Source organism: Clavelina lepadiformis, chromosome 2, assembly GCF_947623445.1.
Source record: "Clavelina lepadiformis chromosome 2, kaClaLepa1.1, whole genome shotgun sequence".
In the NCBI taxonomy this organism is placed as follows: Eukaryota; Metazoa; Chordata; class Ascidiacea; order Aplousobranchia; family Clavelinidae; genus Clavelina; species Clavelina lepadiformis.
In genome coordinates this window covers 24,799,836-24,822,060 of record NC_135241.1, presented here as the reverse complement: position 1 = coordinate 24,822,060, position 22,225 = coordinate 24,799,836, and the positions used below count along the sequence as shown (strand labels likewise).

Below are 22,225 nucleotides of genomic sequence, written 5' to 3'. Positions count from 1 at the left end.
GTAATAATTGCTGGTAACAACTAGCACGGCCACTAAACCCATAATAAGTTAAATCCATAAAACATAAGTTAAAAAGCGAGGTTAAGCAGACGAGCAGGTGGTGTGTTCAACCAACAGATGATTGAAAATCGCTTCAATGCTCTAGCCTACAACAGTGGTTTTTGTTTACAAAGTTACTAGGACAAAGTAAGTGTTATTTGATAACTATGTATGTTTTATTACAATCTTTTGCCGCTAAAACAAATTAGCCTGTCACACTTTTAGTGCAGTGTTACTTTTAGCATGTTTAAAAAATACAATTCTGCAATGTAGATAAATAATGGGTGGACAGATAAATAATTGGTTGTGAAGATGGGGATCCCCCGATTTCTTGTTCCTGTTTTTTTTTTCTTCTCCCTGCAGTTGTGATTGTTATTTATTAATAGCTTGTAGTGGGCAACTGCAGTAAAAAGTTAAAAAGTTCCAGAGTCACTTTCGGTTTTGCATTTTCACATCTGAATCGATTATTGGGATTTGTATGTTACATCATCATTAGTTCTGTATCGAAACTTGAAAATACGGATTACCCGGAAGTTGGAGTAGCCTACCAGGGCTAGCTTACGTACTAGGTAACTATAGGCATTTCAGTTTGAGATTAGATACGGTACGTTTTGTGAACGCAGTTCGGCTGCTGGCAAATGTACTGTTATTCTAAGCATACGGTAAAGGTACATAAAGCCGGTTAGTGGGTTTTAATTTATCAACTCCCGGTACGTCGGGCAGTTTCCAAACTCGGAGATTTATAAAATTAGTCTGTCACTATTTCACGGGAAAGAATCGTAGCCTACATCAGTATGTTGGAAGTTATTATTCACGATTTATTTTGGACCTAACTTGGTATGGTCAATAACGTTGATAATGTTTAACCTTGCCCTGTGGAAAGTCTTTACACGACTTAAACCCGGCGATGATTCCTCATCGCTCGAGTCCCAGTTACCGAGCTAGCCTTTATGCTAGTTACGATTGTCATACATTTTTACTTTGGTTTGCTATAGGCCTGTCCGGATTAAGAACTGTCCACTAGGGCCACTGAACAGGAGCAAGTGTCGTTAATGCCTTGCCAAAGGGCATTGCAACGGTATGGCACCACTTGGTATTGAACACGGAATCTAGGCCGCATTTATTGCGATGTGAACTTAAATGCTATACTGGGTAAAATAGGCATAGTAACCAAGACCTGACCTAAATCCCAAACTGGTTAGTTTGTTAGTTTTCGACGAGACCTATTGTGTGCAAAGCTGCTAACTTTGGAGTGATGGGATACAATGGCGTCTCAGTTCTTTGTTTGTTTGTTATAAATATACGTACACGCTGATGAACCAGGATTTTTATAGCACATAGAAATGTGAACTATCCAATGTATTTTATTCAAATGCTGCCTGAAACAGCTAATAATAAAATTAGTCTGGAGTTAGCCTGTGGGTATATGTGCTCATATTTTGAAGCAATAGCCGACAGTACAGTGATATGGGTGACTGTATAATTTAAAAATTTCATTAAAATGAATTTCATGTCAGCCAATCACCTTTATGGCAAGCATGGTGATGGGCTCCAGCACATATCGACATCCTGCTTTGCAATCGACAACCTTCTAGATGGAGGATTTCCTCTTGGTCATGTCAGCCAGGTAGCTGGGGAAAGTGCAAGCGGAAAGACACAACTCTGCTTTCAGCTTTGTATAAATGTCCAAATTCCTTCTTCTTTTGGTGGAATGGGAGCAAATTCCATTTACGTCGACACAGAAAACACTTTTATCTCTTCAAGACTCCTTGAAATGGCGGAATCGACTGTGGAAAACCTCAGAAAAAGAGCCACAGAAGTTAAAGGCTTGCCAACGCCCGATACTTTTTTATCCACGATTTATTTATTTCGTTGTCAAGAAGCCGTCCAACTGCTCTCAGTCGCTCATCAGTTGTTCGACTTCATCAAGCAGCATCCAACCGTGAAGTTGATTGTCGTAGACAGCATCGCCCATTGTTTGCGCTCGGAGGAGGACTCAAAAACTCGCTTAAGATTCCTGCATAATCTTGCTGAAATTTTCAGGAAACTTTCTCGAGATTTCCATCTCGCCGTTGTAATAATTAATCAAGTGTCAACAAAACTGAGTGCTTCTTTTCATGGAACTTCATCACTTATTCCAGCACTTGGGGCGATATGGAGTAATGTTCCGTCAGTTAAACTTATGCTGACTAAACAGAATGGCAGGAGGCTTGCCATAGTTTACAAATCTTTAACTCATCCACGCAGAGTTGTGGATTATGACATCACAAAAGATGGTTTCCGAGATGCAGCGAGTGGAAGATCGACATCCATGATTTTTTCTCAAGCAACTGCCAATGACTTACTCTGCAATGACTTCACTCAAAACTCACAAACTTTTAAAGTCCGCAGATCACCGGAAAAGTCAACTGAGTTCGAGGAAAAGACTAAAAATAAGCGAACGAGATCCACTGAGTCGAATCACAGTGACTTAAGTCAGAGTCATCCTGGGGATGAGGGTTGTTGTGTTGAAGTTGACTTTTTTCATGAAATGCCTCCCAGTCATCATCCAGAGTCACGTGATGATGGACAAAGCTCACCTTCTTCGCCGATTCTTTTGTCTGGGTCAGCGAGAAAGAAGCGCAGATTCACTTGAAATAAAACAAATGTACACATGCATTTATAATACAAATGGATGAATATTTGTACTGCTACTTTATCTGGTACTTTATATTTTTGTTGCTGTACCATTTTTTAGGAAATCTGTGAGCTAATTTTCCTTGAGCTCCAAATTTTGTGCGAAATTCAAAATGCTTCTCTCTCACTATTTTTATCTTTACAAGTAGGAACTTGCAAGTTGAAGGTTATTTCTTATTTAATTGTTTTGTTTCCTTTGTTGATACTGATATTTGTTTAAAATATTTTAGCTTTCTGTAAAATAAATTAATAGGCCATTTATTGATCTCAAATCAAGTGATGAACGTGCCATAGAAATCCGGTGCATGCTTCTGCTACGTTATAAATATTGTTTGAAATCTCAACGCTGTAAAAATGGGTGAGGAGATGTCATGTGAGACTACGTTTGTTAATGAACCTGTATTATGATGTCATTTTGTAATTGCACGAACTTTTAAAAGAACTTATAGCAGGTTTGGCGTTTGTTGCCACCGTGTGTGCCAGCATCGTTATATTTCATTGGCTCCGTTCTCTCAGTCAAAGAGTTGTGACCAACGCCAACACTCGAGCTGGTGGAGACGTGGTGAGGTAGATACCAGTTTAATTTAAGCATTGTGAGGAAATAGTGTGTAATGGTTGACACATTGTTCCATGGCAGGTATTTTCGTGGAGATTTTCTTGATCTCAGCAAATCTGTGGTTGAGTGGTTGTGGTCGGAACCCATCGAAGTGGGCAGGACTGTTTCATTCATTACCCGTGTAAGTTGCTGCTACTGACTTATTATGGGTTATAGCTTAACTATAAGCCCCAACGCAAACATTTCCAATTGTTATTTGATGCACTAATGCTCGTAAACAAGTGTCGATACCTAGATGGCGTAAAATGTCCATGATACTTAAGAATGATAAGAATGACCAACTATGTAGTGACAGGCATGGCCATTGACCATTTAGTTCCTCGTGTAATTGTACTATGAGTTACTTGTCAAATCAGTGCGAATCATGCCCTGCTATTGCTTCAATCAAACCTGTTTTTATAGATATGACTGCGAACATAAAACCTGGTAATAGTTTAATGTAATTGAAAAGTTTCAAAAATTTGACAGCTTTTAAGAAAATATATTTCGCTTGCATTGACACCTTCCACTCCTGTACAATGCACAAACAAATTAATAAGCAAACATAATCTAAATATACATTTACAAAAGCTGCAGATACTGTTAGAATAGATGTTATTAACCAAATAAGTTAGTAGACATAGACTTAGGCGAAAAGCATAACCTCAATTTTAATCATCAATTAATCAATAGTAATCAATTAAGTAAGTCTAATGCTGTTGCTTTTATATTAAATTTAGTTCTATTACAACAATGGGGCGCCATTTGCAGTGTCAGAAAGCACCAACATTAACGTTGAAATCACCAGCCCATGTGGTATGGAAGTGGTGTCTGTGGTGGAGTATATAGACCCTAAGGCACTCCGAGGTAAGTCATCATAATAATAATAATGACTCGATATTTTGCCTGAAGCAAGAATTTTGTTGATGTCGAAAGAGTTTCAAGAAACGGTTTCAGTTGTTTTTCACTTTTACAGACCATGTTGGAAATGAAATCAAAGTGACATTTACCGTTAGAAAAAGTGGAGTTCATCAGATTTCCATTGAGAAAAACGCGGAACCAATCATGAAGAGTCCGTTCAGCAAAATCTTTATTCCAGGTAGATTTAAAAGTTTAATGGAAGCTTATTTAGTAAAGTTCAAATAACTCAAAATATTGATGTAATTTATGAAGAGCTGACAAAATGTCAGTTGTAACAAAATTGATCAACTCCAAATAAATTATGGTAGTTTTGCTAGAGATTGAGTTATTGAGCTTGCAATGTGTTAATAAAAGTAATTTTGAGTGTTTCTAGAATCATTCCCGCCATTCTTATTGCATGGTTTTGTATCATCACATCTGTAACTCTGTCGTAGGTCCACTTTCACCTGCACACACGATACTGGCGAGAACGACACATGCAGCATTATCCGTCATCACCTTGACAGAGGAGTGCAATCATCGCATCATGATTGACGCAAGAGATGAGTACGACAACAAATGTGTGAGCCGGTTGAATCGATTCGACTACGAGGAGAAGTTCAAGTTGAATGTTAGAGAGGTAAGATCTAAGTTTTTGCTTATGAAGATATTTCTATGGAGGTGCTTCAAAGTTTTTGTGTTTAGTTTTCAGTGACTTTGAACATACTTTAATAATACTATAATAATACTATAATACTACTAATTATAATACTACTAATTATAATACTTTCTTTTATGTTATGACGTTTTTATTGTCTTTAAAGAAATACAGCCACATTTCACTGGTTACGATTTATCATGGATGACAAAATAACGAGTTTTTATGAACGCAACAAAATGTTGCATTTATGATAGATGATAAATGAGATGCTGCATTTATAGGCGTCAGATCACGACGTGTATCCTCCCTTCACCTGGGAGATCAAACCGGATCACAAAGCTCAAAATCTCCTCCTCGATCTTGTTGTCTATGTCTCAGGATGTTTCAAAGCGTCGCTCACTTATGAGGGAGAGGAAATACAGAATGGAAATTTTGACATTCTTGTTTTAAATTGTAATTAAAGAATGCTACGGAATCAATAGTTTTTATATTACAATGTTTGATTTTATATGATTTTGCATGGTTTGCAACCTGCTAAAATGTTTAAAAACACAAAAACACTTGTTAAATTATGTCCGTAACAACACACGGTAAGATTGAACTCCATTGTTTATGGTTCTGACCTCATCTTTTACTATATCGGCATGTAGCGAGATGTTTGGTCGGCAAGCAATTGATGTGTTTCATTTTTAAGACTCAGAATCGAAAGAAGCGGAAGGCAACGTGGGAAAGGAAAATCTAAACGTCTGGTTTGAATGTCGTCTTCTGAGCGAGGAAGATTATAGTAATGATGATTCCGACGTGAGTAAAACTTGTCCTGCTACTTGTAATTAATATGATGCTTCATCACCTCTAAGTATGAGATCTATCTTCAAAATGCATTGTGAAAATTTTGCTCAGTGCCACATATGTGTTGTTTATTTTATTAACATTAATTGTTTGGTTATTCTAAAAAAAACTCAGACTGTGCTCAAGATTTATTTTTAAAAATGGTCTTTTGGGTTCCTTGTGTAATCAACCTGCGCTTACTATTTCACTATTTTGTTTTGTACCATTTAAAACAGTGATAAGTTAATAAAAGAATGCTTCCTACTTGAAACAGGAGCCGTCCACCTCAGCCAGGGTGAGTAGGATGCACTCGATGGGAGACATGTTTGTGTATCCCTCGATCAAACAAGCGTCGAGTCGAAGCAAGTCAGTCGGAATGAGTCACAAGAAACTGCGCAAAGTTTACTGCTACATAACACCCAAGGTAAATGCATGCGAATTAATGTGATGGACTTACGAAGGATTAACTTTGAGTGAAAAGATGTTTTTTTTTAATTACAGCAACTCATCATCAAAGAATATTATTTCAAAATTTTCCCAAAACGACTGTGCACTTTCAAAGTTAGCCCTGCCACTAAGGTCAGTGCTTTTCTATACTGCTCAATGGTCCTGGAAGTATCTTTGTCTGTGTGTTTAGCTATTCTTCAACGTTTTATAAGTTTCATTTTGGATATTCAATGACAATAGATATAATATTAAGTTCAGTGGAATTTAACAACTCAAAAATGTGATAACTTCGAAAATGAATATCAGAATTCCCAAAAATATATTTTATCAACTTTTTTTGAAATTTTACAACCAATATTTTACGAAAGCAAATCTCAAAATTTATATTTTGCACCTAAATTTATAAGAATATATTTCGCTCATATCCTCCAGATGCTCTGTGGGGATGTGAGTGAGATTTGTGATCTTCCCACGATCATCATCGACGATGGATTCCAGCCCCGAGTGATCCTGTCCTGCAGCAGGAGGAACGTTCTTGCTGCTACTTTTGTTGGAATCCTCCACCATAACATGGGTGAGTCGAGTCAATAATCGAGTCTGTTGAGTCTTCGATGTCAAACATGTTTTGATATTCTCGCTTCTATTGGCTGCTGAATTTTCTGTTGGTATGATTAGTTGTTGGATTGTTTCCATTTCAGAATTGTTTTGTAACAATGCTTTTTTACTTAATAATAAGATAAGGTAACTTGGTCTGAATTTTGTGTTTCATCCCGCAGGTCAGTCGCAGTCATTCGAAGCAAAAGTGAATCATTTCAACGCACAGCTGCGAGAACACCACAAGCTCGATCGAGGCTCGAGGAAGAAGATCGAGTTGAAAATAGACAGGGACGATTTATTGCACAGCGTGAGTGCAATTGTCCACTAACGCAGCTCAGAGTAGGATGCTTTAAACTTACTCCCTTTTAACCGCTTCAAATAATTTTCAGTCGTTCAAAGCAACCAAGCACTTATCGACATATGACTGGTGCCAGCAGTTTATCATCCATTTTAAAAACGAGAATGGACTCGATTGGGGAGGTTTGAACAGAGAATGGCTCTTCCTTCTTTGCAAAACGATATTTGGAAGAGGGAGTGAAGAGAGTGATGGAACAGCCACAGAGAGCTCAATGTTCCGAACCATGAAAGACGATCCACAAGCACTGGTGGGGATTTATATGATGTCTATTATTTACTAGTGTTTACCTCAACAGCCAGCCTTGATTTAACATAGTAGCCTCATACATACATCCTAAGAGCACAACGTTCTTTAACACCTTGAACGTTGCCTGCTTTCTAGACGCTGTGACCTTTTAATCTTTGCGATACTGGTTAGTATTTTTTTTACAGAAAACGATGAAAAATAACGATACGTTACATCCAACAATGAGGAAAATATACGTTAGATGCTATAACGGCTGCTCTTGTAAATTCGCACAAATACATATTTCGACTTTTCAAATCTAAATCATTTTTGATTGACAGGTACTCCCGAACTGTGCGAGTGGGTATAAAGCAAAATATTTTGAATTCGCCGGAAAGATTGTCGGGAAATGCTTGCTCGAGAGCGCCATTGGTGGTGAGAATGCAAGGCAAGTGGCAGGAAGATTTGCAAGGTCGTTCCTGGCGCAGATGATCGGGCTACCAGTCACCTACATGGTAACAACTTTTATTGTGTAGCTATCTTTCTTTTTGATACGCCAGCAATACAGAATCGTGTTTACACAGGGTCTAGGTTCTATACTTCACAGACCTTACACCAAAATCAATAAATGACGCGAAAAAATGAAATAATAATAAATTAAAATAAAATTTAAATCTCGAAATTTGTTGCAGTATTTCGAGAGCGACGATCCTGACCTTTATATGACTAAGGTGGAGTACGTCATTGATAATGACGTCACTGATATGGAACTGACGTTTTCAGAAGAGGTCTATACGGCTGGTGGCGCCCTTGAGATGGTAGAACATTAAAATTTAGAAAAGTTGTGGCAATATACTTCTTTAATTTTCAAAATCAGTTGGTTGTCCATTGCTTCTGTTTATTTTCACTCAATCAACTACAATAGAAACATGGGGTGGTGGGAAGCAGTTGGATTAACTTAATCCCGGATCTAACTCAAATTAAATGCGTCACGCCAGCTGCTTTGCGGTTCAGAGTTTTTATGGTTTGATTTTGGCCACTTTAAGTGACCGCGAGTTGAAAAGACTTTGTGCTAAATCGCTGCTGAAGCAAAGCGTAAAGTTCAAGTAAGGTTTGTCTTGCTCTTGTACCAGTGTTGACGATAAGAAGATTAGAGGATCATTTTGCAATAACGACAGATGTCTTTGATTGACACACACTTTGCGTAGCAAGACAATAACCCCCGTCATGAAACTGTTCTGTTGCGCCTAGGATCTCGTGGAGACACGTGACGTAGTTCTGACGTAATGTAATCCGGGATTATGTTAATCGGACTTCCCGCTATCCATTCTTACTTACTTTATTTTATATCGTGCTGCGATCGCAAGTTAGTCTGTTTTATGTTCGATTCTATTCCTTAAAAATCTTCCAGACCATCGACCTGGTGCCGCATGGTTCCAAAGTGCTGGTGACCAACAGCAACAAACACAAATATCTGAATCGGGTGGCGCAGTATCGGTTGAGTGACTCGATTAAAGACGAAGTGGAGAGTTTCATAAAAGGTGAATCTTGTGATATCTAGTGGTGTTGAAGGATTTTGAACTCGGTGTTTAGCAGCAAAACCCTTCCAAGTCTGAGTGGTCGTTTGTAAGCTGTAATTTCCCGTAAAGAAAGTTGCGGAAATATTTCCAGCGATTCTCTTTTTGACTTTTCACCATGACATATTGTGGCCAGGTTTGACGTCATTAGTGCCTGACAACCTACTCAGCGTGTTTGATGAGAATGAACTTGAACTTGTCATGTGTGGGGTCACGAAGATATCTGTCGACGATTTGAAGGAAAATTCAACGACGAACGGACCGAGATTTGGACCAGTAAGTCACAATGGCGCTACATGATAAAGCAGCATTGTATCGCTCAGATGATCAGGGTCAGGATTTTAGGTTAAATTAAAACTGAAGTCATAGCTTGGCTGTGGATTAACAACCACGTTTGTAACTCCAGCTGGTGTCGTCGTCACATCTGTTCTATTGACCCGGCAGATTATTTTTATAGCAGATGGTTCAGCATCAATCTGCTAGGTATCAAACCTCTGTTAGGTTTCAAACCCAGACATTTTTCACAGACGTGTAACTGGTTTTGGGCGGCCGTGACCAGCTTCAGCCAAGACGAGCTGGCAAGGTTACTTCAGTTCACTACCGGCTGCTCCCAACTGCCACCTGACGGATTCAAAGCACTTGAACCACGCTTCAAACTTTCAATCGTCGATTATAATACTGGGGGACTTCCCACCGCACACACGTGGTAAGATGCGCAAAATAAATACCATATTTTATCATTTTCGATGTAAACCGGACGAAACTAGTTTACGGCGATTATCACTAAATCATCAATGCCCGTAAGTCATCTATGCAATGTTGGCTTTTGCAACCGCTAACTTTATGATCTATTCTATGTGTTCCTTTTCTCCAGCTTCAACGAGATATGCATGCCGCATTATGATTCCTACGAAGACTTGCACCGAATGCTACGTATTGCCATCACCGAGGGTGCCACAGGCTTCGGTATCGTATGACGTTTATCGCTGTGATTATTGCAATAAAATAAATACACTGTGGAAGGTTTTTTGTATTCACTTGCGTAGGCGCACAAAAAAGGTAAAAAAACAAGAGCAAGGTATTTACAGGAGCAAAATTGTGTGGTGTTTTATCATAGCACCTTAAAGAACAGTCGCTGTTTCGAAGCGTCGGAATTTTTTTCGACGTCACAACGTAGCAGCAGAATTGCATCAAGGTAGTAAGTAATATTGTGACGTCACATTGTGTTCCAACGACCTCTTCTGTGGTAGGAGCTTGATATCGGATGTTGCCGTGGTAACCTCCAGGGTCATGTGGGTTCACAACCTTGGAGTAGGTTTACGTCACGACGAAGGGACCGGAGATTGCTGTACTTGCACCCCAGTCATGGGTGAGTCTGGTTGCGAATGTGTCCTTGGCTGCTGGTGGAATGCCCCCTGCGTACCGGGGTTACCCACCCTTCCTAGCGGTTGCCCATAGTCCATGGGCAGCATGGGTTTTACCATCTGGGGTAATACCCCGAAGGTGGGGTGCTGAGGTATGAGTAGGGAGGGAGGTTGCAGACCAAGGGGTACCACGTCCCCTGATCCGCCGGGCTGTTGATAGTACCCAGATGGAAGTTGTGCCGGGGGCGAAGTGCTCCCTGTGTAGTGTTGGGGGTTAAATGCAACTCCACCTGATAACGTACCAAATGGGGGTGTAAGGCCTGGGGCTGGGCCTGAACCCAACAGATACTGGTGAGTGGAGCTGGTTGAACTGTTCGAGTTCCTGGTTTGTCTCGGAGGGGATTGAGACGGAAAAAGTCCCCCGGGGAGGTGGGTTGTAGCCTGGGGTGGAAAAGCGGATTGCAGGTACTGTGCGCCACCCAGTGGTGACTTGACTTGTGACATTTTCGAATTGCTCCCAGTGGACGGCGGATAACCTGGGTATGAAGACGAATTATAAATAACTTTCAATTTGATACATTATTTCAATATAGTATCACAACAGGGCTATACCTGGTGAAGCATAAGTAACTGCGGTTTCTCCGCTGTACACGTCCGCCGCGGTGCTGAATGATTGTTGGACACCTGGGTCAGACCGGGCTCGTCCACCTGATGAACTGCTGCCAGCTGGAAGCGAAACAAACATTAATTTACAGTAGGTCAATTCAGCACAAGGTTTGCCTTAAGACTGACTGAGCTTTCAACAACACCAACAGTTTGACGCTTAAGATGCGGTTCAACTTACTTGATGAGCTGCTGAGATCTTGTGCAGGGCTAGAGCTCGTGTTCGTTGAACCGTCGGCTGTCTTCTTAAAGAAACTATGCTGAAGCGCACGAAAGGGAGTTAAGCGTTCCTTGGGGTCATAGGTCAACATGCAAAGAATTAAATCTGCAACAAAGTAAAAAATACTGTGATTTTGTCCAGTAACTGACCAAATACAGGGGTTAATGCACGATGTTTACCTTTGAACTTGAGATAATCTTGCTCACTGTGACCGCTCTCTGTAGCTCGTCTGCCACCTGGACCCCCACTTTCAACTCCCAATATGTCGTGGAGTTTCCTTGAACCTGGTTCTTTGTACTGTGTTGAACAAGAAGTCATTCAAAAGATGGCGATCCAAATAACAGTTGTTTAACAACAACATACACAATATATTGATTGACATAATTGAATGCTATACACTACAAAGTAAAAGAATGGAAGATATTCCGGACTGCATTAAACTGGTTGTGATACTAATAAGCCATAAATTAATCGCACCTTTTTCTCCTGTTTCTTCACTTTCCAAGTTCCGTCGTGCTGCCTCTCAAACAACTTTCGGATCTTCTGCGATGAAGCAGAGTCCAGCATGTGTTGTGGAGGCATCCCGAGCACCTCGACAATCTTGTTCATCTGATCCTCCTCGTTGGATCCGGCAAAGATTGGTTCTCCAGTGTGCATCTCGACCAAGATGCACCCTAGCGACCACATGTCTATGGCCATGTCATATGGGATGCCAAGTAGCACCTCTGGGGACCTGTAGAACCTCGACTGGATATACTGGTATATCTGGAATGTACAGGTTACGTACAACGATTAAACACTACAATACACCATAAGTAACATGAACAGAGATGTGTTCTACTCACCCTTTCACCAAGTCGGCAAGAACTGCCAAAGTCAATGATTTTTATGGCACTCCGTTTCGGATTGCACAATAATATATTTTCAGGTTTCAGGTCACAATGTATGATGTTTATCTCCGGCGTGGACAGAAACAACAGTGCGGTGCATAACTACAAGTTAAATCAATGTTTATATATAATTATATATATATATATGGGCATCGCGCAAGCTGTAAAAAGCCGGCTATTTTAAGACCAGCATATTGATGGAACTATTTGAGGCAACTACTATATTTAACAAGATTAATACAGGGAAGGAACGTGCTGATGAGCACTCCTTCCTCATACTTTCACTACCAGACAATATTCACAGGCTATAAAATAAAAAAGCTTCACAAGTGCTAGTTTATTGGCATCCGTACTGACCTGTTGTGCAAATTTTCTAGTTAAATTAAGAGAGACGCCTCGGAAATTGGTGTTCCTCAGCAAGTCATAAAGATTATATGAAAGTAGTTCAAACACAAGACAAAGATGGTTACGAAAATGAAAGTGACGCTTTAATCGAACTGCAAATATAAATAAAGGCCAATTCAATATAGCTGCGGAGAACCGTGGGAGAGAACAATATTAGCATATCTCAAAAAACAGGAAATATCAAATTAAATTACACAATACGTCATACCAGTTAGATATAGTAAACAAACACATCAAAGCATAATGTGAAAGTGAAACCAAACTTACCAACATAATACTTGTTATCTGCATCATAGCGATTCATGAGTTCTAGCAATCGAACTTCTATTAACGCTTGTTTATAAAAAGCTTTCTTATTCTTAATAATTTTAATGGCAACATATTCTTGTTCTTGGTGGTCATATGCCTTGGCAACCTGCAGACACAAACACAAAAAACTGTACCACTAAAAATGAATAAAATCCATTACCAGTTCAGCAAAGCAACAACAATTTTTATATAATAAAAACAATGACTTTAACTTTACCATTTTATTGGTACTTAACTAGCTGCTCACCTGTCCAAAGGAGCCCTTTCCAATAAGAGAATCAATCTCATATCGGTCGTTCCATTTCTCACCATTCTTTATGATGTAATCGTAATGCACATCGTCGTAGCCGTCATTAAACACACGACGCTCTTTTTGTGGCCTGGCATCTTCTTGGGCTGCCTGTTGGGCACGCCGTTTCTTCTTTGCATAGTAAACCTGCAACAAGAAGTTATTTACAAACACCTCTCAACTAAAATGATGCAAAGCAGAAAGCAATGCTGCTAACTATATATATCATGGGCAAGACAAACTAACATAAAAACGCAGCAAGTAAGAAATGTTACAGCAAAAAGCTTACCGCAATTTTGTCTGCACAGCAATCAAAAAATTCTAGCATTTTTACCACCTGACTCTGACAAAAATTCATTAACCACTGATCTGCCGAAATGTAACACAGACTGTGGTCAGTTTATGACTCAAGTAAGTCAAACAAGTTGTCAGAAGAAAGTTGAGATTTCCCACAATTACAAGTCAATCACACATAAAATATTCATTGTAATCCACCTTCCGCAATAACCTGGACACATATTCCACCCTAACTCTCTGCTAACTGACATATGTATAAACTTTGTCTACGCTTTAAACATATTTCGGCCCTATTTAAAAAATATATATAACATAGGAGTCTCCATTAATTCTTTTTCTGATTAAAAAAAATGTATTTTAACTTGTGATCTTACATGCAAATGTATTTGGAGACAATTTTACAAAAAACATGTCGATTTCAGTCATGCATGTTTATTAATAGATAATGTACAACTGTATGTTTCCTAAAGTGACAAATTAACTGGACTTACTTCATTAATATGCTTGTAAGTTTTAATGAGATCAACCGACAGCTTACGAGTGGGTGCGGTGTTTGCTTCTCGGAAATTGTGAGGAATACGAGCGATTTGCTCCTAAAAATCACAACATTTCACTCTTTATAATAAAGCAATAAATATATACGTAGAATAATACAATGTTAAATATAGGACTACACAGTACGTAATGAGGAACTACTGCATTGTATTCTGATGGTACATACATTTTGTTGAGCAAAATATTGCTGTTGCATGTCTTGCCCGCCTTGTGACATGACGTGTCTATGGTGAGGATGACGGGGTCTCAACCGGCTACAATCTCGACAGCTCTCCTCGTTAAGTGCTGCAAAATTTATATAAACATCACATAATTTTGCTAGCAGTAGTAGAGATCAATGAAAAACGAGTAACTGTGTTTATCGCCATACCAATGGATCCTAAAGGGGCCAGTAATGCTGTAAAGGGGTTCTTGTTATTTGTGGTTGGTTGTAAACCAAGTTGACCTGGGATAGAAGAACATGTTGTTATATTGGAGAAAAAATAATTATAATCAATATATAAACCAAGTATGAACCAAAAAAACATGCATGGATAATATAGAATGCTTCAGTTGAGCAGTTTTACTTTCGAGCCCAAACAGCTATTAGTAAATAAAGCAGGCTATGCTGTTTTTTTAACGCAAGCCAAGACTCTATAGGGATCACCAGTAACTACATATTTACAACATATGCAAAAAACAAAGCTTGGGATACCAGACAAATAGTAGATCACCAAAGTAAATAATCCCTAATTGGCACATGACAAGTCGCACTTTAACCCATTGAGAGCTAGTGAAGTTTTAAGTCTAAATGAGCTTAACCTTTAACAAAGAGAGTTGGGAGAAAGTAACAAAGTTTGAAATGGACAAAAGAACAGGTGCTTTAAGTGAAGCCACATCAAGCTATCTAAACTATGTGTCAATCACAACATGCTTGGTTTGCGAGATTCGGCTGTGCACACTGAGACTGCTATTGCAGATGCAATGACTTCTAAAACAATACAAGGCATAGGAAACTATTTCAATAGTCAATCATAAATTCTCGTTTGTGACAAAGTTTAATGGTCATAGAGAGCATTGGGGTTTTATGTCTGCACCAAACAGAAAAAGAATTGGGTAATGACATTAGCTGTGGATGCGCTGCACTCGCAAGAATAGAATTGTTATGCAAGGATCAAACGAGTTCATGTGAGCGAACGATCAAAACAAGACGTGGTGTCTGCTGTTGGCATAGGACGTGATTGGTTAAAAAGTTTTACCTGATCAGAGAAAAAGGCGGGAAAATAAAACAGGTTCTACCTCTCGGGTGAAGCGCAGAGCAGTGTGATAAAGTGTCATCGTCGTAATTATAATCCGAGTTTGGACGATCACTACAAGTTTCTTTCTCGTTAATTCCCTGCACTGGCGGCGTTACTCCGTATCCACTGGAAGTGCTTGCCTTGGGCGTTCGAGCCGAGCGATTATCGCGTCCGTTCCCTTTATTATTGAACCAATCTATCCGGCACGAAGACAAGGCGTTCCATGACACGTGCTGGCCGTGATATGTGGGTTCGTCAAGTCCGACAGCAGAACTCCACATGACCTGCGTGGACGGGGACTGGGTGAGGTACCGGACTTGCTCAGAGCTACTGCATGACGTCGGTTTTATTCCAACTCCACGACGGTCCTCCTCAACGATCATTAAATGGGCGACCGAGTTAATTTCACTAACTCAGCGAGACAGATCAGGGCGAGTTTGAATACAATAGTTTGCGTAGCAGCAAGGCTCTAATTCTACTAAATGGCTGCGAAATATAAAAGTTGCCTGAATGAAAACTAACTCACACTATCAAATGGATGACGACGCAACTGTGCGAATATCGGCGATCGATGACAACAAACGAACAGATCTATCACTGTGATGTGACTGACCTCTTAATTAAGTGAAGCGCCAACACGCCATGTGTTAAGTCAAACCACACTTACTGTCGTTCCAGTTGTGACACCAATTCCCCTGTTTACTGACCTACATTCTAAAGAACGTGCGAGAAGTAACACATGACGCTGCAGAGTCATGACATGAGAAGAATTCGCAATCGGCGAGGTTTTAAATACGACTCCAATCAAGCGTATGTTCCTCAATATGATCGATGAAATGCAATTAACGATCGCAACAATAGGTGGCTTTAAAAAGCTGCCAAAGTCGATTGACTCACAGCGTATTTTTAACTTCTGCTGCGTTCATTTATGTTGTTTCACAAGCATTCCATAAATTATGATTGACTTTCGATTTTTTCAAATGTACATCGTCGTTTATTTGCCGGTAAACATTCTTCTAAGTTAAAGTTTGCAAGATTAATAAATAGTGCCAACAAACAAGCAAAAAGGAAAGAAGCGTCACAATCAAATTCTTCCTGGGCGTTGATGCGCGCTCGGCAAAACGTGAACACACACACACAGACACACACAACGACACGTTAGTTTACAGAAACAAGATTGGTCGTGAATAGTCAGATTGCCGAAGAAAAAACAATTAAGAGATGAGTATGGCCGCCAGCTATGAACGTTTGTACATCTCGCTTTGACTAGTAATCTGCCAATAAAGAGGAAACCAAGCAACGACTCACGAGCAACAGACCATCAGTGACGTTGACCGTGAAGCGACCGGTTAACTCAGGACGCGCTTGACTAAATACCTGTCGAGTCCAATACATCGGTAGCTGACATTATTTACTCAGCAACAATCTACGTCAAACTTAACCAATACTTGCTTCTTAAAATCTGATGTGGTAAGTGTGTGCAATTATTACCGGCTTAAGTTTCCTAGAAACCGAAATGACCTAATTCGATTAAAATCCATCTCGTGACAAGTCACGTGAGCCTGTAAAGGGAAGCTTGAAAGTCGTTTTTAATAATCCCGGCTAGTTAGGCGTAATGGCCAATACCAGGAAGAAGTGATGTTGCCAGCCTGCTACCAACAAAGACAGTTGCAAGCTCATGACACCACTAATTTTCCTATGTATTTAGATTAAGATTCGTATAATCTGCCAACAAATAATGACGATATCTGGTGAAATCACTTAGTCGCGGGAAAATGTCGCTGGAAAAAAAGTCGCAACAGACAAATAGGATAATTTCCTTTGCAAGTTCGTTACTGACCACTGACCATTTTATTAACATTTTTAAGAATTAAAATTGTCGCGTTGGCGTGTCTTGAAATCAAAAGAAAGTGAAATGGCAAACCGCATAGTTATTTAGCGGTCACAATGAGCTTGATATTTTGTGGAAATTGACAGACAGCTACCAACAGCTGCCTCGGCCAAACAGCTGATATTTGATGGTAGAACGTGCCGACGTTTGCATGTTTCGTTTATCATTACGTCATGATCTGCGACGTCCCCATTTAAATAAACAATGGGACATATCAGTTTTCTACAGCATGGGAACAATAACAACTGCCCAAAAAATCAATCAAACAGCACAGCGTAAGGCAAAATATCAAGCTCGCGACACGGAGGAAAAAGATTCGAAAAGCATTTACACTGCAATCTGTCTAACAGCCCATGTTGCAATGAAGTGTTTGGTGATACATGCAAAAATTTACAATCTACGGTGACTTGCTAATCGCAACCTGGCCGACAGGTTCATTCTGTGAACGCTGTTCTAGCACTCATAATAATGGCGGCAGAGCAGAACGGCCAAAATTCCGCGAGACTGTCTTATAATATCAACTCGCATAACAAAACAGTGTCGAGCACTAGCTCGGTCTAACTCCTTCCAACTTTCTCTTTATCTTGCCTTCGACAGTTACACATTTGTAACCTTTGAGCTATTTTTGTAAAGATAATACGACAAATACATTTCTAAAACAAGGCGTACAAATGACAGACATGCTAAACCCGTCGACCGTGACTGGCTGTTATGCTCGAAATGCACATCCAATAGAAACTCGTTGGTCGCTCTCCTCTGCACGCACACTCGCGCAAAACGCCCGCACATACATTTCTTTAAAGAGTTAAAGGAGAACGCGGGCGCACACAAACACAAAGGCCTGCCGAGTCATAACTAAAGAGACAAAGAATCGCTTCGCCTGCAGGAAAAAGGCGGGAGACGAGATATGACCTGTGAAAGAAGTCACATGACGTCAGAGATCACGAAAAAATACGTGCTTTGTGTCGCTTGAAGTGGGGTTAGAGAAAAAATAAATACAAAATTGCGCGCGTACTTTGGAACTTGGCAACATCGTTTAAATTTCGCACGTCACTATTATCATCTTCTGTTGCGTTTTAGAAGATTTAATTGTTTAGAAACTTTAGAAAACCATCACCGCTGACTCCGATATTCTCGGAAACGAACAAAACTCCGTTACTACAAAATCTGCAAATCAATTTAATTCAGTTGCTGACAACAAGACGGTAAGAAAGAAAATCGATAGTTGAGTGCACATGTTACAAATTGCCTTCCTACTGTCGCATTTCTACTGCCAACTAACATGGTACGTGATAAATTTCCTAGTTACCCAGGGACAGCTGATTAATTATTTAGTGACAGCGTCATGTCGACGTCCTCTCGGCATCTTTTAAATGACTCGCATTTGCTTTGAAAGGGCAATGAAAGATGCAAATAAGCAATTCATTCACAAAAACAGGCCGCGTTGGACCGAAACCTCATTACATAAGCCTTACACAGTAACCTTTCGAGCAATCAGGATCGTTTCAGAGTTGGCATTATTGGCATAATGCGCAAGTGTGGATCAAATCTTTACAAGTTTTAAGCAATAAGCTGTATAGTACATTTCTTTACTAAGGCTCATGCAAAACGCTAGAAAAGTATAACAGCCAATACTACATATGGAAGCACACCACAATTATTACCAGAAAGATTTTCCTCAATTACAATGTGACACATCTACAGTGACGCCTTAAGTTAAAACAAAAGTACAGTATACACTGAAGGAGAAATAAGAGGCAGCCCATGATTCAAACTTCATTGTGGTTGAGACAGAAATCAATAAATTTGTCTGGGTGTGGTAGTCTGATGTTATAGAAAGCTTTATTATTTCATAGCAATCATCGTAAGTCAAGTGTAGGGATAATGTATTATGGTTATAGCAGCACTCAAGTCAAAAGCCCTCCAACAGTGCACTCCAAGCTGTACCATTACATCCGGTAATAAACATTTAATAAAGAAATAAAGTTAAAAAAACCTGATTGTCAGGTATATGTATAATTAGAAACCCACTTTATGTCAAAAATGGCAATGGTGCATGACTGACATCTTGTCTGACATAAGCAGCCTATTATCACAAAGCAAAATTGATATAAAAACAACAAAGGATCTGTCGATGTCAAAACATAAGGCATCCAAGCAGCCTTGCTTTTAGCCTGGAAAATGTTATAAATAGCACCTTACATAGAACTCTAATGGAATGTTTATAAACAGCGTTGCAGCAAGCCATGGCATTTAATGGCAATTCAAACCTTTATAATGCACTTGATCTGAAATAACTCCATTACCTAAAGTGCTTTTAGTTAGTTTACAAGTCAATATGCAATATTTAGTGATCAAAGTACAACACAGGCAATGCATGAACATAACTGACACAAACCAGCACCAAGCAAACATAAAGATACCACAGACATTTAAAGACAATCTGCAAACAACTACAAATAGACATAGGCAATGTTGAATCATAATAGCGGCTGATAAAACTGTTTACTTGTGCCACGTTGCAAGCTTAATGATGTGACATCTGATGCAGGTATGTGTCTGCAATTTGGGAGAAAGGTATCTGTGCGCTGCAATCACACCAAAGTGACAAAGTGACACATTGTTGAAGCATTGTACAGGATTTGCAAACAATTTTTATCTCAATATGAACTAATGCACCAAAGATGTTATCAATCAAATGTCGCATAACATGTACACTGGTAGTGTTAATCATGTTATTTGTAAAAAAGTTATTGTATATATTGTAGTAAAGAACAATTTAATGATAAAATTATTTCAGCTGGAAGGTTGTTTCGGAAATTTTTCAGTCGTGTCCATGAAATTACCAAGGATATTAAACATTATTTCAGATATACAACTGATCTGAGGTCATTTGAGTGAAAAATTCCCTTTTATCTATGTAATGATAAAGTCAGCAAAACCCGCGAGCTTGAACTAGTAACCATGATCCAACTTTGGCAAATATTACTATATAAGGTTGATGAACACAAACCAATTGCTTGTCGCTTCCCGCAAAATTGTCAATATGCAAAACATGACACAACTCAAACTCAGTCTTGCAAGGGCAGCAAACTTTCAAACAATACAAGTCACATGATCACAGCGTCTGATCAAAGGTTGCCAGTTTACGTTGATTAAAATATATTAATGCAGACATTCCACCTAGTGTTGGTCAACATAGAAAATTGGTTGTATGAATTTTACAAAATAAAGGTGAGCAAATAATATAAAAAAAAACAATATAAGCTTATTAAGTAAGCATGACAGCATATTTCAACTTGGCTACATTAACGCTGACAAGACAGACAACATTTTTTTTACAAAATTGTTTACAATTAGTTCAAACTAAGAAAAATAAATTTGTGTTTACATAAAAATTGCATTGTGACTGCATAAAGCAATTTAACGGAATGTCTGGGACTTACTAGAAGTGCAATTCTGCGTACAGTGTAATTTTTAATCTTGTATACTGTTATAGCATTATAATCTTTACACTCGGTGAGCGAAAAACCCACAAGCGCGACTACCTAGGTTAGGTGATCATTTTCATCCGGTCACATTTCCCCTGATCTTTTCACATGGTACAGTCAATGACCAGTAAAGTTACTGGTTCTTCCACCTCAATTAACTCAAGGATAAAAGTGCAATCATTACGCCTATAATCAAGTTGACCAATGTTGCTTTAAATAAAACCTCAGTAATTGGACCACACAAAAAATCAAATTATTTCTTTTCATTCCCAAACGTGTTTGTTTTAATGAAGCCTAGGAAAGTTTAATAACAATTTAACATTTAACTGATGAAAATCTTAAATCAAGTTAAAACAAGAAATATATGAATTTATGTAAACTTCATACCAATTGAAATGAGGGATGAATATTCTGCTCCCGACTTAGATAAAATGCAACAAAACTGCGTGCAGATCAAAAATATTACTCGTCTTCACAACCTACAATATAAATGACAAAGTAAAGTATGAAATTTTCATAGTAGGCTTTGTAATTATGACTTTATTGTACCAAATATTTACACAGAGTATAGATTTTCAAGACTAGCAGTTTGAATGCTCCAGTACCTATCAAATGGGCACATTATCTTACCATGTTGAAATTGTTTCCCACTTTAATGCAAATCAAACACTACATGGTTTTCAGCATCATAAATCCTTCAAGTAAATCCAACTCCAGATCATGCACATTAACATGCACAACTCTTAATCGAAAGACCTTCAATGTATACAATCTTTATTGACAGAATGTGCACCTAATTTCCTTTTTAAAGAAAACAATAGTGATGTTTGACATAAAACGCATTTTGATAGTTGATATATGGATATTAATAAAATTATGCATTTAACATCACTGATTTTGTTTGTTTTAGATCGTTTAATCCTCTGTTCAAGGTGGAAGCTCAGCACCTCAAATTTGCTCAACTCAAAACTTTTTATACCTCAGAAGTCAATCTTAGTAAGATCAATCATTCAAACTTTAGATGACATGGAAGTAATCTAATCAGTTGAACTTTCAGGTCAAAACATTTTAATCAGTCCCTGGAGCATTGAGTTAACATACTTCTCAAATAGGGGGTCGCCAAAGGCTGCATGCAATGGTGGGCGGCTTCTAACAATCCTATTTCGTTCATAAATAGCTGAACTTCTATAGTTACAAAACCTCTGTTAAATTGCAGGCATTGTGTCAGAAAAATTCAGGATTTCAGGTTTAAAAAATTTTTGCTAGAAAAACCTAACTTTAGTGAATAATAGGCATGAAATGCAATTCACAGATCAGCTTATACCGACACATAAATATATAGGCTTACTTAACATGTTAATGAGAACATCTTAATTTGCCAATAATCTCAGCATCTTACTATTTATTAAAAACGCAATGTTTAGTAGTTAAAAACTGCGCTGTTCAAAGAAAATTTGCAAAAAAGCCCAACCATCTGTAGTACATTTACACCATCTATAACAACAGCATTTACCGACAGGAAATAAAACAACTTTGCGGTAGATATTAAAGTGGCTTTTAAATTATTCTATGCTATTGTAGCCAAAAACCTATTTTTTTTGTGAAAACCAGATTTGTTATTTGCTTAGCACTTTTAAGCAAAGATGACAGAACTCCCTCACTGGAACTTGA

At 38.7% G+C, this 22,225-nt stretch overlaps 3 protein-coding genes across 7 annotated transcripts; 2 read left to right on the top strand and 1 right to left on the bottom strand.

Annotated features, from left to right (window-relative positions):
* Window positions 1-421: 421 nt before the first annotated feature.
* Window positions 422-2,945, top strand: LOC143447538 (DNA repair protein RAD51 homolog 3-like). 2 transcript variants are annotated; one of them, XM_076947734.1, is made up of 2 exons: window positions 422-608; window positions 1,557-2,945. In XM_076947734.1, exon 2 carries the CDS (start codon window positions 1,751-1,753, stop codon window positions 2,672-2,674), a length of 924 nt encoding a protein of 307 aa, XP_076803849.1. In that variant the 5' UTR covers window positions 422-608; window positions 1,557-1,750; the 3' UTR covers window positions 2,675-2,945. The 2 variants fall into 2 exon arrangements, with proteins under 2 accessions (XP_076803849.1, XP_076803848.1); XM_076947733.1 differs by having other exon boundaries at window positions 422-2,945.
* LOC143447537 (apoptosis-resistant E3 ubiquitin protein ligase 1-like) lies at window positions 2,917-9,925 on the top strand. Of its 3 annotated transcripts, none has more exons than XM_076947731.1 (19): window positions 2,917-3,073; window positions 3,165-3,282; window positions 3,353-3,452; window positions 4,051-4,177; window positions 4,287-4,409; window positions 4,666-4,850; window positions 5,153-5,324; window positions 5,566-5,672; window positions 5,974-6,123; window positions 6,201-6,278; window positions 6,579-6,720; window positions 6,923-7,050; window positions 7,133-7,348; window positions 7,668-7,841; window positions 8,019-8,144; window positions 8,738-8,867; window positions 9,040-9,179; window positions 9,431-9,609; window positions 9,778-9,925. In XM_076947731.1, the coding sequence occupies exons 1-19, from the start codon at window positions 3,070-3,072 to the stop codon at window positions 9,878-9,880; spliced, it is 2,502 nt and encodes an 833-aa protein (XP_076803846.1). In that variant the 5' UTR covers window positions 2,917-3,069; the 3' UTR covers window positions 9,881-9,925. The 3 variants fall into 3 exon arrangements, with proteins under 3 accessions (XP_076803846.1, XP_076803847.1, XP_076803845.1); XM_076947732.1 differs by having other exon boundaries at window positions 2,933-3,073; window positions 3,168-3,282; XM_076947730.1 differs by having other exon boundaries at window positions 2,944-3,073; window positions 3,156-3,282.
* LOC143447535 (dual specificity tyrosine-phosphorylation-regulated kinase 1A-like) lies at window positions 9,916-21,352 on the bottom strand. Of its 2 annotated transcripts, XM_076947729.1 has the most exons (14): window positions 21,185-21,352; window positions 20,942-21,033; window positions 14,266-14,340; window positions 14,062-14,180; window positions 13,832-13,933; window positions 13,002-13,190; window positions 12,713-12,860; window positions 12,398-12,537; window positions 11,996-12,142; window positions 11,628-11,915; window positions 11,330-11,447; window positions 11,112-11,255; window positions 10,880-10,993; window positions 9,916-10,803 (listed from the first exon to the last, which is right to left on the bottom strand). In XM_076947729.1, the coding sequence occupies exons 4-14, from the start codon at window positions 14,110-14,112 to the stop codon at window positions 10,226-10,228; spliced, it is 2,019 nt and encodes a 672-aa protein (XP_076803844.1). In that variant the 5' UTR covers window positions 14,113-14,180; window positions 14,266-14,340; window positions 20,942-21,033; window positions 21,185-21,352; the 3' UTR covers window positions 9,916-10,225. The 2 variants fall into 2 exon arrangements, with proteins under 2 accessions (XP_076803844.1, XP_076803842.1); XM_076947727.1 differs by lacking the exons at window positions 20,942-21,033; window positions 21,185-21,352 and adding an exon at window positions 15,174-16,147.
* Between the last annotated feature and the right edge of the window lie 873 nt (window positions 21,353-22,225).

Bases quoted from the DNA above. Each gene is read 5' to 3' on its own strand.
- LOC143447538 (XM_076947733.1), top strand. From the start codon at position 1,541: ATGAATTTCATGTCAGCCAATCACCTTTATGGCAAGCATGGTGATGGG.
- LOC143447537 (XM_076947730.1), top strand. The intron at 6,279-6,578 runs GTCAGTGCTTTT...CATATCCTCCAG, and splicing joins AAGTTAGCCCTGCCACTAAG to ATGCTCTGTGGGGATGTGAG. The intron at 7,842-8,018 runs GTAACAACTTTT...AATTTGTTGCAG, and splicing joins GGCTACCAGTCACCTACATG to TATTTCGAGAGCGACGATCC.
- LOC143447535 (XM_076947727.1), bottom strand. From the start codon at position 15,555: ATGATCGTTGAGGAGGACCGTCGTGGAGTTGGAATAAAACCGACGTCA. The intron at 13,191-13,831 runs GTAAGTCCAGTT...TTCTTGTTGCAG, and splicing joins CTTACAAGCATATTAATGAA to GTTTACTATGCAAAGAAGAA. The intron at 11,256-11,329 runs GTAAACATCGTG...ACTTTGTTGCAG, and splicing joins AGATTATCTCAAGTTCAAAG to ATTTAATTCTTTGCATGTTG.